This window comes from Cheilinus undulatus, linkage group 23 (assembly GCF_018320785.1).
Source record: "Cheilinus undulatus linkage group 23, ASM1832078v1, whole genome shotgun sequence".
NCBI classification, from domain to species: Eukaryota; Metazoa; Chordata; class Actinopteri; order Labriformes; family Labridae; genus Cheilinus; species Cheilinus undulatus.
In genome coordinates this window covers 8,413,107-8,428,132 of record NC_054887.1, presented here as the reverse complement: position 1 = coordinate 8,428,132, position 15,026 = coordinate 8,413,107, and the positions used below count along the sequence as shown (strand labels likewise).

The 15,026-nt window shown below is 38.8% G+C and overlaps 1 protein-coding gene across 1 annotated transcript; it reads left to right on the top strand.

The window, feature by feature from the left end:
* Positions 1–2,302: 2,302 nt before the first annotated feature.
* LOC121505769 (NXPE family member 3-like) lies at positions 2,303–13,723 on the top strand. Its single transcript, XM_041781324.1, has 6 exons — positions 2,303–2,326; positions 4,497–4,940; positions 7,806–8,101; positions 11,680–11,750; positions 12,894–13,100; positions 13,185–13,723. Exons 1-6 carry the CDS (start codon positions 2,303–2,305, stop codon positions 13,721–13,723), a joined length of 1,581 nt encoding a protein of 526 aa, XP_041637258.1.
* Positions 13,724–15,026: the final 1,303 nt, after the last annotated feature.

Genomic DNA, 15,026 nt, shown 5'->3' with positions numbered 1-15,026 from the left:
GTTCCATGCTAGCGATTAGATGGATAGAGAGATCTGTGACATTTATATTTTATATTTGTATTAATAACAGATGAAGGAAAGGAAACCATTCTTGAACAGAGTCATTCTATGCAAGTCCAAGTCAAGTCTAGAGTCTCCTCTGGTTATAATCAGCGTTCTATGATCTGCTTCTGACATCCAGTCTGCTTAGACCCCTGTACCATTTTATCCAAGGAATTTAAAGCCTGTACTGTACTGTGTTACCATCAGCAGTAATGGGTGGGGTAATTATTGTCTGTGGAAGGACACCCTGGTGTAGACCTAGAACTTGCTCTAGATAACAGAATTTAGTCATATGAAACGTGTGTGTTTCATATGGTAACAAAAGATGGTTTTTATAAATTAGTGTTAAGTTTTTACAAAAGTGTTTCATTTTGCAAAGGATCTGAGGTGTTCTGCTACTTGTGTGTGTGGTTGTGTGGATTGTGTGTAGTGTTTTGACAAAATGAGCCCTATTTTCAAAATCGTGTTTAAGCAATTGAAAAAACTGTAAATGAAGCCAACTTATATTCACCATGATTGGTTATAAAATCAATAAAAGGATAAAACACCCAAGAGGGTGAATACTTTTATAGGCACTGTTTTTAACTGTAACTGTATGACAACTTTTTGTGTGACACAGGAGGAAAAAAGGAAACCAGGGCTACAGGATGAAGATAAAACATGGATCACAGCCAAAACTGCAGCAATTGTTTAAGTGTTTGAAGTGTTTTATGACATGGACAGTTTGCATATGTGGAACTATAGTAAGCCATAAAATTCATCAGTCATTGCACTTCAGCTGACTGTAACAGCAGATTGGAGAGTATATATTTGAGTTTTTGTTTCAGTCGAATACACTGCACATGAGGTAGAGCTTGGACTGAGTCTTCAGGAGGAGGTCATAGCTGTGTGCGACTTAAGCAGGATTATCCCTGAGGTGAAGCAGGCATGGGAGCTATATGGTTAGTGTTTCTTTTTCCTTCAGATCTGACAAATGCATTCGGTTCAGTCCCAGATGCAGTGGCTTGCAGAAGTATTCATATCCTTGAACTTTTCAACATTTCTTCACATTACAACCACAAATGTAGAATGTTTTTTATTGGGATTTTGTGTGATAGACAAACACATAGTGGCGTATAACTGTGAATTGAAAGGAAAATTATACATGGCTTTCAATATTTAAAAAAAAAAAATTTTTTTACATTTTGTCAGTAGCAGCAACTTGTCTATGATCAATAAACGAGTGATCAGTCTCCCTTCGCTCTCCCATTACGTAACGAGATTAAGTCACCTGTGCGTCTCTAGAGGAAGAGAGACACGAGCGCTGCTGTGCTCCTGTTGATGTAAGAATATTTAAGACAATAACAGAGAATACTGACTGTCTCTACAGCCTTATGCCTCATATCAATAAATATGTGAAAATAAATCTCATTATTGGATTTAACAACAAAGAGGTTCTCTCTCTTTGCCACATAGACACACAGTGTCTAAGATCTGCCGTCAGTAAAAACAAGTTTCGATTTTTTCTTGTCATTTCGACTTCAATCTCACAATTGTTTCAACTTTATTGTCCAAATTTCAACTTTATTGTCCAAATTTTGACTTTATTCTTGTCATTTCGATTTTGATCTCGACTTGTCCAAAATAATTTTCTCCTTCAAAAATGGCCCTAACCCTGTTCCGTACTAATACTTTGCAAAGCAGATGGATTTGCCTGTTTCCGTGTTTCTCACAGGCGAATCTGCATCTGAACCATTTGGGCCCAGCTAGAAAGTGACAGGACCAATCACTGACGAGGGGCAGTAGTCGGAGTTGGGACGTTAGCAAGCAGCATAAAGAGGTTGGCAAAATTATGGTGGAAGAGATTAGCGGGGATGCTGCTAATGCGCCAGTTTTATCAGAACTGGACTTGATTTTTCGTTAAAAGAAGAACAAAGAACAGCAGTGAGTTGTTTTCTTTTCAAAAACGACAAAAGCCGTGTACTGACGTGTCTACAGTCGCCATGGTTTGTGTTATGCAGTTCTCTATTAAGTTTACTCCTTGGTAGCGGTGCACCTCGGTAACGGTTATGTCACGTGTTCTGTTGCTCTGATTGGCCCGTAATGATGTGACAGAATGCTTGCCAGTCACCCTCAGAGTTTTTTTCAAAGGCTCTGCCCTTTCCCAAACACTAGATATGAAAGGAGGAGAGGAGAGAACAAACAGACAAACAGGCGGCGATGCACGAAGAAAAAATGAAGGTGTTCAGTTCAAGTGACTACCGGTATTAGAAGACGAGATATGGCGGTGCTCGTCCGACTTCCGGTGTGAAGTGGAGGTACTCAGCTGCATCCAGGTCCCTCTGCATAAAATGGGGCTCCCCTGTAAGTCTCTGTATAATACGAATACTGAGAAGTCACATGAGTGACATGACGCTGGTGACCAAAACAGCATGTAAAAAAGTCCATCAGACTGGTTTTTAATTGTGAATTAACAAGGAGTCTGTTTCCCTTTTTTGTTTTAATCCAGTACGAGGAGGACCATGAAGCCTCAACATTTTATAAGAACCAAAATCAACAGGAATCTTCACAAGGGCTGTGTCATCATTTTCTCTCTGACTTCAGTTTTCCTCATCACGAGAATTATAGACCTTCTTATGGTGAGAAGTTTGATTGGATACCCTTTGGTAAAGGTGGTTCATTTTTTTAAAAAAGAAAACAAACACTCTCATATTCTCTCTCTTGCAGCCAGAAGACATCATCTAGATAGCATCTAAAACAAAAATAGAATATCATAAAAAAGTTCATAGGTTTTTTTGTCAAAGTTAAACTTGCATATACTCTAGAATACGCTTTCATTACTCTACAGTATACACAAGACTTTTTTGTTTAAATCTTGATGATTAGGGTTTTCAACTCATGAAAATCAAAAATCCACCATCTCAAAGTATTAGGATATTACTGAACACCAAAAAAAGTGGATTTATAATACAGAAATGCCGACCGTCTGAGAAAATTATTTTAATTTATGCACTCAGTACTTGGTCTCCCATCTTTGTTTTGAAATTTCTGGAGAGATTCTTTATAGAGTTCAGGTCAGAAAAGTTGACTAGCAAAGTTAGGAAAAATAGATGGATTAAGACAAAAAATGTGTTGAACTATTTCACTTTGTATGAAAAGAATCAAGGATATATGGGCAAAACGGACAAATAAAGGCAAAAATGAGTAAAAATAGTACAAAAAAGTGGCGAAATTGGGCAATAGTGGGTGAAGAATGTCAAAAAAGGGTTAAAAAGTGGCAAAAAAAAGGGGCAATAATGGGTTAAAAGTGACAAAAAGGGAAAATAATTGTAAAAATAATGAGTAAAGACTGGCAGGAAGAAACAATTGGCAAAAATTGGTTAAAGTGGCAGAAAATGGTCAAAGATCAAAAGGTCAAAAGGTGAAGAATGGCAAAATTGGAAAAATGTGTTAAAGTGGCTAAAGGAGAGGGCAAGAAGCAGTAAAAAAGTGGCAAAAATGAGCGGAAGGTGTCAAAAATGTTTAAAGTGGAAAAAGGGAGAAGAATATCAAAAATGGGCAAACATTGGCAAAAATGGGTTAAAGTGGCAAAAATGTCAGTAAAGGTGGTGAGATAGGATTTGGAAATTAGCAGAAATGGTTTAGATTTGGCAAAAAAAAAACTAGCATAAACTAGCATAAAAAGTTGGAAAGGGGGTGAACAATGACAATAATTGCTTTAAAGAGGCCTAAAATGTGGTAAAATTGATTAAAAAGTGGGGAAATGGTCAGAAAAGGTGGTAAAATGGCATTTACGAGTGGGAAAAATTGGTGAAATGGGTTGACTGGGGCAGAAAAATAGGCAGAAAGTGGTAAAAATGTGTTGAACTGGCAAAAATTGACAAAACAAATAGTGAAATGTGGATTACATGAGCAAAAATGGGTGTAAAAAGTGGAGAAAGGGGTTAATTGTGGCAATAATGGGTAAACAGAGGCAAAAATAGATGGATAGTTGCAGGTATTTTCTTAAAAGTGGCAAAAAGGGCAGAAAAAGTGGTGGAAAGGGTTTTTCCAAACTTGGCTTATATGCAGAAGAAATGGGCAGAAATAGATGGAGGAAATGGGATTTAAAAAGTGGCAGAAACGGGTTTAAAATGGCAAAAATTGGTGGGGAAAAGTGATGAAAACAGGAACAAATGTGACAAAAATCGTGTGAGGTGGCAAAAATAGGCCCCAATTGTGAAAAATTTATGATAAATGGCAAACGAGTAATAAAATTAGGCAGGGAGAGTGGTTAAAAAGCGTCAAAAATACTTTCATCATTAGGACCGGATAATAGTTTGACACACTTTCCCCCCATTGAGAACCACTCGGTGAAATGATGCATGAATACATGTGAATTTAGAAAAGTCTTCCATTTTGTCATTCCAGTTAAATTTCTTGTTCTAAATTTGTTTGATGCATCTTTTAAATCATTTTCTTCAACTTCCCAACAGCCAAACTACAGAGAAAAAACTTTCATCATCCCCAAGACAGCAACCTCTCCTCCTCCCAAGCCTCAAGACTTCTGCACCTTCACGCCGCTGTCTCCTGCAGACGCTGAGGAGGAACGCCTCTTATTAGACTCCATCGCCTGGCCTGAAACTCCACTTCTGCCCTCTCCTCTAATACTGAATCAGACGAGTGATCCTGCTCACAGCTCCTTCACCGTTCTCCCAGGGAGGAATGGAGGAGCGCTGCATGTAGGAGATCAGCTGGAGGTGCTGATAAAAATACACGACTACCATGGAAATGCCAAGAAGTCTGGAGGAGATGTCTTAGTTACACGATTGCACAACCAGGAGCTGGAAGCAGGTGTGGCCGGACGTGTGGTGGATCACTTTAACGGCTCCTACTCTGCTGTGTTCCCTTTACTCTGGGAGGGAAGAGCACAGGTTGAGGTAAGATTCTCTCAAGATCAACCCAGTCTTTTAAAAACGCTCCCTCCTCACAAAAACAAGCAAATCATTTCAAGGTATCTAAAATACAATCTTTTGGCTTAAAAGAGAAAGGTCGTTTGAGTTTTATTTTCCACACTAATTTGACTGCAGTCGTTCCCCAGCCTTTTACTTTACAAATCTTTGAAAAGAGTGTAAAACTATATCAGCACTAATTCAACCTCCTTTTGGCAGGCAGAGACAAAATCATGGTCCACTGGAAAGTTAAGTGGTAATAACTATATTTAATTTAACCTGAATAAGAAAGACTCTTATCAAAGCGACAAGAAAATAAATAAAATTTATTCTGTAGTACAACATAGCCTTTATACAAATCAGTGGTGGCTGGTGCATTTTTCTTCATGGGGGGCTAAAAGAAAATCCCAATTTGATTATGTTATGTATGTGAGGTAAATCAAAAGATGTTACTACACTGAGAGTTATGTTAATATGCCTTTTTTACATCTGCATTTGTTAGGTTGGTGAACAAATATTAAAATTAGATGCTATAATAAAGGTCATCAGCAGCCACAAGTAGCTAACCTAAATTTTTAACTTATCACACATTATCAACTCAATACATGACAAAATTATGTTAAAGAGCTGATTGAATGTTTATTTCAAATAGAAAAATTTACAAAAGGCATAAGGTGCAGGTAGTCACTGCTTCAATAGTGACTGGTTGAGTAAAAATATATATACCAGACCTGAATGCAGCAAAAATGCTTAAACCCACAAAACTATTATCTGTTGATCGACTGACTTACTTACTTCTTAATATTAATCACAGCTTTGTTGCTTCATCCTGATATCTGGCCGGTCAGGTCCAAGCTCTTTAATTCTAAGTTTCTCCTTCAATGTCCTCCTTTCAAAACGCCTTATTCTTAAACACTCCACCGAGTTTTCTTATTGCATTCTGCTAACTGTCTTCCTAGCATCTCTTGATGAGCTAAACAACAAACACAGATGCAATACCTGGCAGAAAGCCAGTATTTACCCCAACAGTGCATGACTTCCTCTGTGTGTCTCTAATAACAGAGTGTATCTCTCTGCTGCCACCTGTGGACGTCTGGCGAGTGGTCAGTGGTACTCCCTGCAGGGTGCAGTCATGTTGCGCCCGGAGAGCTCCTATCTCTTGTATTGAAGAGGAGTGAATGCGCAGGCGTAGGTTTAGAACAGAAGTCAATGGAAGGCTGTGGGCGCAGGAGCTCTGCGCCCCAGGGAGAAAATGAGTGAACAGGAAGTAAAAGCAAAAACTTAGAACATTCGTGATCTACTGATTTATTTCACATTATACATTTAAATCTCTTCATAAATCATCTTTATACAGTGCATTATGGAGTTTATCTATATTCATATAAATTTATTGACATTTAAAGCAAATGTTTAAAAAATTATTCAATGAACTTAATTAAGATCTGTCCTCTCTTTGTGGAGAGTCATGGGGGGGCTGCACCCTAGCGCCCCCCATGGCCAGTGAACTCATTTTCTTTAAACAGAATTACCTGTTAATTTGTAATGATAACAATGTAGAGGGGCACACTGTGATAAGTCATTAGAAAAGTAATTTGGCTGACATTACTTGGCTTAATTTTGACTAAACTATAATGTCCATAAATGTCAGGTTGCCAGAAAATAAAGTAGAAGAAACTAGACAAACAAGTGGCAAAAAAGGGGAGTGAAAAATAGAAAAAAAAGTGGAAAAATTGGGGAAAAGAAACAAAAATAGAACAAAAATGGGTTAAAGTTGAAAAAGTGTCAAAAATGGCTAAAAGTAGCAAAAGGAAGTGGCACAAATGGGTGAAAATAGCAATTAAAAAAGATGTAAGAAACGGCAAGAATGGGTTCAAAGTGGAAAAAGGGGGCAAAAATTACAAATACAAGTGTCCAAAATGACAAAAAAATACGAAAAAGGGCAAACAGTGGGAAACTCGGCTAAAAGAAATGAAAATTTGTGCAAAAAGCATCAAAAATAGGCAAAAAGTTGCTCTACTGGAATCAAGAGGTAAAGAGATAAAAAGGTGGCAAAAAAAGTGGCAAGAAAAGAGGCAAAATCAGGCAAAAAGAAATGGGAAATGGGTGAAATTGACAAAAATGGCAAATAAGAGCAAAATGTGGCCAAAAAAATGGGTATAGAATGGCAAAAAGTGGAAAAAAGATGGGTTAAAGGTGGACAAAGGGGGCAAGAAATTACAAAAGGGTCAAAATTGGGAAAAGTATAGAAAGGGCCAACAGTTGGAAAACTAGGTTAAAAGAGGCAAAAAGTCGCAAAAATGGGAAAAGGCAAAAATGTGTTAAGGTGGCAAAATAATGGCTAAAAGTTTCAAAAAACAGCAGAAAATGTCATAAATCGGCAAAAGTGGCACAAATGGAATAAAGTGGCAAAAAGAAGTGGCAAACAATTACAAAAATGGAGCAGTGACACAAATGGGTTAAATGGCAAATAGAAGTGCCATAAGAACGAGGCAAAAGGGGTGAAAATGGCAAAAAAAAAAAACAAAACAAAAACAATGTCAAAAATTACAAAAATGGGTGAAAGTGGCAAAAATGGGCTATATTTTGCACAAAATGAGTTAAAGTGGGCAAAAAGGGTTTAGAGTTGCAAAAGGTCGTAAAATTGGGCAAAAAGGAGCAAGAAGGTGATGCACAGAGACATAAGAGGAGCTGCAGAAAGACTGCAGAAGGAGAGGTAGATGCAGAATGAGAAGAGAGGCAAATGCAGAAAGACAAAAAGGGGATGCGCCCTTGATAATGTGCTTAATGAAATGGACTGCAAGCGCTTTTAATGACTGAGCATAACTTGACTTTGTGAAAACTCTGTTCTGTCAGGTAACGCTTGTTCACCCGAGTGAGGCTGTCACAGTTCTGCGCAGACTGACCAGAGAACAGCCGGACAGGATTTACTTCCAAAGCGTCTTCTCCTCAGACTCCATCTCTGAAACTAAAATCTGTAACGTTTGCCTACGTCAAACCAACGAGCCACAGTGCAACTTCACTGACCTCCATACCGGTGATCCTTGGTTCTGCTACAAGCCAAAAAATCTGAACTGTGATGCCAGGATGAGCCATACATTTGCAGGATTCCAGAAAAAACTTGAGGCTAATGAGCAAAATCTGTTCCAAAGGTGAGGGAGCACATAAGATTTATTTAATTTTACTTGTAATGAGTATAGACATAGAATATTTATGTAGATGTAACAATTTATGTCCTAGGGGATAATGCCATGAATTTGTAGTAGATTATGTCTGAAAATGTGAATGGTTGTGACTCGTCAAACAGTCTGTCTGGCATATGAGGTTATCAAAATGCAGAGTTTAATTATTTATTGTTGCAATCAAAATTATTTAACCCCCATTGCAAATGAGGTTATTGTAAAAATTAACAGACTTTCATCTGTTTGTAATGAGCAAATCAAACAGCTCAATGCATGAATGCTTCAAGTGGTTTCCCTAAATTCCCTTAGTTAAGGCATAACTGAAAATGTAACTTAAAATGACTTCTCAAGTCTCAAAATGATTCGACTCGTTCATCATGAGCATCTTTAGTACTTAGTAGAGCATCCTTTTGCTTCCATGACCTGCTGCAAACAAGATGCATAGCCAGACACCAGCTTCTGGAAGCATTTCTGAGGAGTCTTAGACCATTCCTCGTGTGCGATGGCCTCCAATTCAGTAATATTCTGGGATCAGCATGCTGCAACCACCTTCTTCAAATCCCACCAGAGATTTTCTATGAGGTTCTAGTTGGTCAACTGTGATGGCCATTGTAAAATCATTCAGGACTTCTTCTACAACCAAGCCTTGGAGGAATTTGAGATATTCTTGGGCTCATTGTCCTGTTGGAAGGTCTAGTGATGCCTAAGATTCAGTTCAGATTCACAGCATTTCCTGATACTTCAGTGAATCCATCTTGCCTTCCAAAGCTGCAGGTTTCCATTGCCAGAGGATGCAAAGCAGCCGTAGAGAAGTGGTTTCAAAGTTTTTTCATTCAAGGCACACCTAAGGTTAAGCCAAAATAAGGGAGATAAAGGGGAGAGCTTTCTGAGGCCTAGTCAACTGGGGATCATGGGAGATAATGGAGATGGCAAAAGGTGGCAAAAATGGGTTAAAAGTGATGAAAAAGCATGGCAGAGTTAGTAAAAAGTGGCCAAACAATGGGTTGAAATTGGCAAAAAATTGTTCAAAGTGTCAAAATAGTGGCAAAAATGGGTTACAAGTGGTCTCAAAGGGTTAAATGTTGTAAAAAGGTGGTAAAAATGGGTTAAAATTGATAAAAATTGCAAAATTGGGCAAAAAAGTGGTCAAACAAAGGTAAAAGTGGGCAAAAATTGGCAAAAAAAAGTGGCATAAATTGAAAGTGTCAAAAAGGAGGCAAAATAGATCACAAGTGGCAGTAAAGTGGCAAAAAGGTTAAAGTTGCTAAAAGGTGGGGGAAAAGGGGGAAAAATTGATGGGGAAAATGGCCAAACAATAGGAAAATTTGGGCGAAAAGTGGCAAAAAGGCAGCAAAAATGGGTTACATGTGGCAAAAAGTTCCAGAAGAGTGGAAAAAATGGGTCAACAGTAGTAATAAGAAGTGGCAGAAATGCTAAAATAATAATAATAATAATAATAATAATAAAAAGGCAGCAAAATTGTTTAATTTGTCAAAAGAACTTGGTTAAAAATAGCATGAATTAATCATTTCAACACCACTTCAACCCAATAATAGCTTGCCATGCTTTTCAGCTCTTAATGAGGTAGCAGTTAGCCAGGATGCTAGCACCAATGCTACTGATCCAACACACATACATCATCATCATCAATGAATCCCAACTTCAGAGGGCCCATTCTCTGGGGTTTTCATCACAGAACAAAACCTCTGTGGTTTATTTATTGAGCATATTGGAGCCAAATTTTCTTGGTCTTTTGGGTCAGTAATGGTGTACGTCTTGGAGTTCTGGCACTGACACCGTCTATGTTAAGTGTGCGCCTTACTGTACCTCAGTCCCTGTTGCCACCAAGTTTTGCTGGAGGTCTCCTGCAGTCACTCGAGGGTTTTTACAACATGCCTTCTCAAATATCTGGTTGCAGCCATTAATAGCTTTCTTTTTCTGCCCCATCCAGGTAGTGTAACCACTGTTCCTTGTGAACTGTGCTTCCAGCGGTGTCTCTATGAACATTCAGTGCCTTTGCTATCTTTTTGTATCCTGTTCCTTGTTTTTGAAGGGCAGTGATGTCTTCTCTGAGCTTTTCGGACCATTCTTTTGACCTTGCCATATTTCTAACATGCAGTCAAACATGACACTCAAACCCCTGGCAGTTTAGGTATTTCATGTGTTTCATCTCAAGCAAACCTGGTGCAACTAATGATGCCCTTGATTAGCTGCATCAGGTGTACTGGCAAAAACACTAGTTTTGCATATTTGAGCTGTTGTGAGGGATTCTGTTGAATACCTCTGAGACTGGAGAAGTCATTATTGTACCATTTTCAGTTGGGTTTGGGGAAACCACTTGAAGTATTCATTGTGTTGAGATATTTTATGTCTTTTTGTTTTATTTGTTTATTTCAAACGGCTGAAAGTCATTACATTTTCACAATAAACCTGATCTGTAATGGGGGTTGAATAAATCTGATTAGGGTTGTCGATACCAGAATCAGAAATACGTCCGATACTGCTTAAAATGTAGGTAGTGGTATCGGTGAGTACACGAGTTTATACACAGATCCAATACTGTTTGGTTTAGCTTTATATTTTGCTTTGTTTAGCCATGCTAAATATTAGCGCTGTTAACCAGAAATCAATTCTTCTTCGCTGCCAAAAAGAACCGCATGCACAAGCAACCGTTTATAGAGCAGCGAAGAAGAATCAAAGGACCCACTGCAGCAGCAAAGAATGGAGACAGCGTAACAGTTTTTCCCTGAATATGATTGTTAAAATGCCTCCCAGACCCGCGCTGTCTTACATGACAAGAAGTGACACAGTTTATCAAAAGATAAATAACTTTTGGACCATAAATCATTGCTTCTTAGTTGTTTTCCCTCTTGAAGCTGGCCATTGTGCCTTCCCATTGACACTGTTGATAACTTTTGATCCCTTGCAGCAGCACTTTCAGCCAGCCTGGAACTGACATTTGGGGAATTAAATGATTAAATCTACACCAGTGAACCCAATTTTGAACGACTTTCTATCCAATTCAATCGAACTACAATCTTTTAGTCCCACTAGCCCGAATGCTAACACGAACGCTAACTGCCGTATTGTTTACCTTTTGTGAGGATCTGTCAGTCAAATGCAGGCTGTTCAATAATCACGTCATGCTACCCGAATAGGGCATTATGGAGTGAGATAGACAGCTTGTGATGCAGCCCCCTGTATTATTGTTATTTTAATATTTAGCAGTAAAACTCAATAACCAGCAGAAAAACAACTTGAGGGTCACAGAGATGCTGTACATTATGATTCTATTTTTTGAGCCATGTTGTGAGTCAAATATAGGTCTAAAATAATTTGCTGGTCTGCACAGACAGTTCAGAAAGTGCATGCTGGTATCGGATCAGTACTCGGTTTTGGACGGTATCGGAACAGTCCTAATTTTCATTGCAACTGTATGCGAATTTGAATGACAAACTAAATAGAAGTAATTGAATTTAGTCAAAATGATTTTTGACATAATTGCTGAAGTGTATTTGAAGGACACTGTGGAATTTTTTTTTTTACAGTACCGTCAACATGAAAGTATCCATTCAAGCTTTGGGACCAGCTTTCATCAGCGTTTTGCCACAAAGGCAAGGTAAGTACAGTTTTCTACGGAAACGTATTAGGGCCACTGAAAAAAAAAAAAATTTGAGACGAATTTTTTTTTTCAATTGTAAGAAAAAAGTCAGAATTCTGAGATTAAAGTCAGAATTCTGACTTTAATCTCAGAATTCTGAAAAAAAAAATTGAGACTTTTCTTCATTTGAAAAATAAAGTCAGAATTGACTTTTTTTTCTCAGAATTCTGACTTTAATCTCAGAATTCTGAGTTTAATCTCAGAATTCTAACTTTAATCTCAGAATTCTGACTTTTTTCTCAGAATTCTGACTTTAATCTCAGAATTCTGACTTTAATCTCAGAATTCTGACTTTTTTTCTCACAAGTGAAAAAAAAATTTTCGTCTCAAATTTTTTTTTTGAAGTGGCCCCAATACTCTTCCGTAGGTAGTTTTCTTCTTGGACAATTAAAAATTCAAAACTGAATGTGATTAAGACCACAAAAAATTTAAAGAGGAGGCGGGATGTCATGCAACTGAAATGTCAATTAATGCCAGAGCACTGGCAGGAGGATGTGTCGGGTAGGGTTGGTATAATGTGGTACAAAGCAATGAGCTATTGTAATGACATTACATTTGTCTGTAACACAGAAGTGTAACACATTACTGTTTAAGTGTACACTGTAACCAGATCAGAAAAAACTCTGTCTGCAGTGAACTCTGCATCAAATCTTTCTAAAGATCTGCAAAGACAGCACGCTAACACAAATCTAGAAAGTCTATAAAGACCCCAGTGATTAAATGGTTTTATAAGGGGTCTTGGAGGTTCAGATCTAATTTCTGGATTGAACATCAACATGGGATTCAAGGTTGGTGCTAACTGGAACATAACAGTTGAATACTTTTGTATTAAATGTGAATTTATCTATTGTTGTAAATAGTCCAATACCAACACTAAACTACCTTTGAAGTAGAGTTCAAGCTAAACCTTTGAAAAACTTAATAATATTATTAAATATTAATAAAAAATAATTGATATTTTTGTGATCAATTTATAAAAATGTATGTCCTTGATATTTTAAAGTGAATTGAGTGAGGTAGAGACCCTGGTATGATCTAAAGGGAACCTTTTGATAATAAATGGCTTCTACAGGCATGCCATCCTCCTTTAATTCTTCTCAGGACAACCCAAAGTCAGTCAAGACAGTGGGAATTCTGGACTGTCTGGGTATTACTACAAGGGTGTGTGGCGATCACTAGGTGGCACCAAAGTCCACCAGTTCAACAACGCCTCTGCCATCAGTGAGTGTCTAAAAGGCAAGACAGTCCACCTGTATGGAGACTCCACCATGAGGCAGTGGTACGAGTACCTGGACGCTTCACTACCAGGTAGCTTTTCAACAGTGATGTCAGACAACAGTTTGACTGGATTCATGTCAATGGTTTAATCTGTTAATTCTTTTATACCATCAGATGCAAAGGCAGTACATGTGGAAGGCCAGAGCATAAAAGGACCTTTCATGATGTGGGACAATGCAAAGAAGATCTTGGTAAAGTATCGCTGCCATGGTCCTCCTCTCCGTTTTGCCGTCCCAACCAGTCAGCTGCGTTACATTGCCAATGAACTTGATGGGTTAGTCGGTGGCTCCAACACAGTTGTAGCTGTTAGCATCTGGTCCCACTTGGGCACTTTCCCAGTAGAGATCTACATCAGACGGCTTCAGAGCATCCGCAAGGCAGTGGTCCGTCTGTTGAATCGTGCTCCAGGTACACTGGTGGTCATCCGGACAGCAAACCTGAAAGCGCTTACGCTTTATGAGACGTTAACCAACAGTGACTGGTACTCGATTCAACGAGACAAGGTGCTCAGAGCTATGTTCAAAGGACTCAATGTGAGGATGGTGGATGCCTGGGAGATGACCCTGGCACATCACCTGCCACACAACCTTCACCCACAACGTCCCATCATTAAAAATATGATTGATGTCCTCTTGTCCTACACATGCCCCTAACTGGGCTGGTGTAGGCTGTTTTTTTTTCTTTTTCTTTTTAGTGGATCTAGCTCTGTCATGTGTAGAGGTTTAGTCCATGCAAAACCAGCACAATCCTTCATTGGGCTTGGCATGTACACACACTCACTAAGCTTGAACTGAAATTTAATTCTGTGTCCATTCCCAGAGCTGAAATCTAATGCTACCCCACCACCCAGGTATCAGTCAAAAACTCCTTGCTCCCAGAAAAATTTCATAAACATCCTTCCGCAGCTTTACTCATACCTCACAATGGCTTAAATGGTCTTTAAGCTGCAGTTTTTGGTTAACATCGCTTTAGGGTGAGGTTTTCAAAGTCATTACAATCCCTCCCAAGCTCATTTAGCTTAGATCAGCCAAACAAGGAAGGATTGGTTATACTTACATGATGCTAGCAGCTAGCCAGCTGGTTAGCACAACTGAAGCTACAAGCAACTGAATCTAGGCTTATAAATGCAAACCAGCAACAAACAAAGAAACCAATTTTTTTCAGTATGTGCAAAAAGAAACCCTCAACTCTGGCAATGACTACATGCCAGGTCTATTCACAGCTAGACAAGCGAGATGAGGTGGAGCAGGCTGTTCAGAGAAAATTTACATGCTGCCTGCAAAGTTGAAAAATCACAACTGATCGCAACTAGCTTTAACAACCTTACAGTGCACACCCATTAAAGTCATGGCAATAAAAGGCGTTGCTTTATACATTATACTGACAAAAGTGTTCAGCCACCTGACCATTACAGAAACAGGGACTGTAAAGACACTGTATTCAAATCCATGCACTTTAATATGGGGTTAGGCCCCCCGTTGCAGCTATAACAGCCTCTACTCTTCTTGGAAGGCTCTCCACAAGAGTTCTTCTGGATTTTTTTTGGAAATTCTGGAGTGTTTCTTGGGAATATGTGTCCATTCATTCTGTAGAGCATTAATGAGGTCAGGCACGGATGTTGTACAAGAAGGCCTGGCTAGCAATCTCTGTTCCAGCTTATCCTAAAGATGCTTGGGGTTGAGGTCAGAGCTCTTTGTAGGCCAGTCAAGTTCTTCCACACCCAACTCATCAAACCATGTCATTATAGTCCTTGCTTGGTGCACTAGGGCATAGTCATGTAAGAACTGCAAAGGGCCTTCTCCAAAACTGTTTCCACAATTTGGAAGAATAGCACTGTCCAAAAATTCTTTAAGCGTTCTCCCAGCATCTGCATCCATCCACAAAGCGTCTCCAGAGGTGTCCAAACTTTTTCCAATGAGGGCCGCATATGAAAATATACACCACGTTCCAAATTAT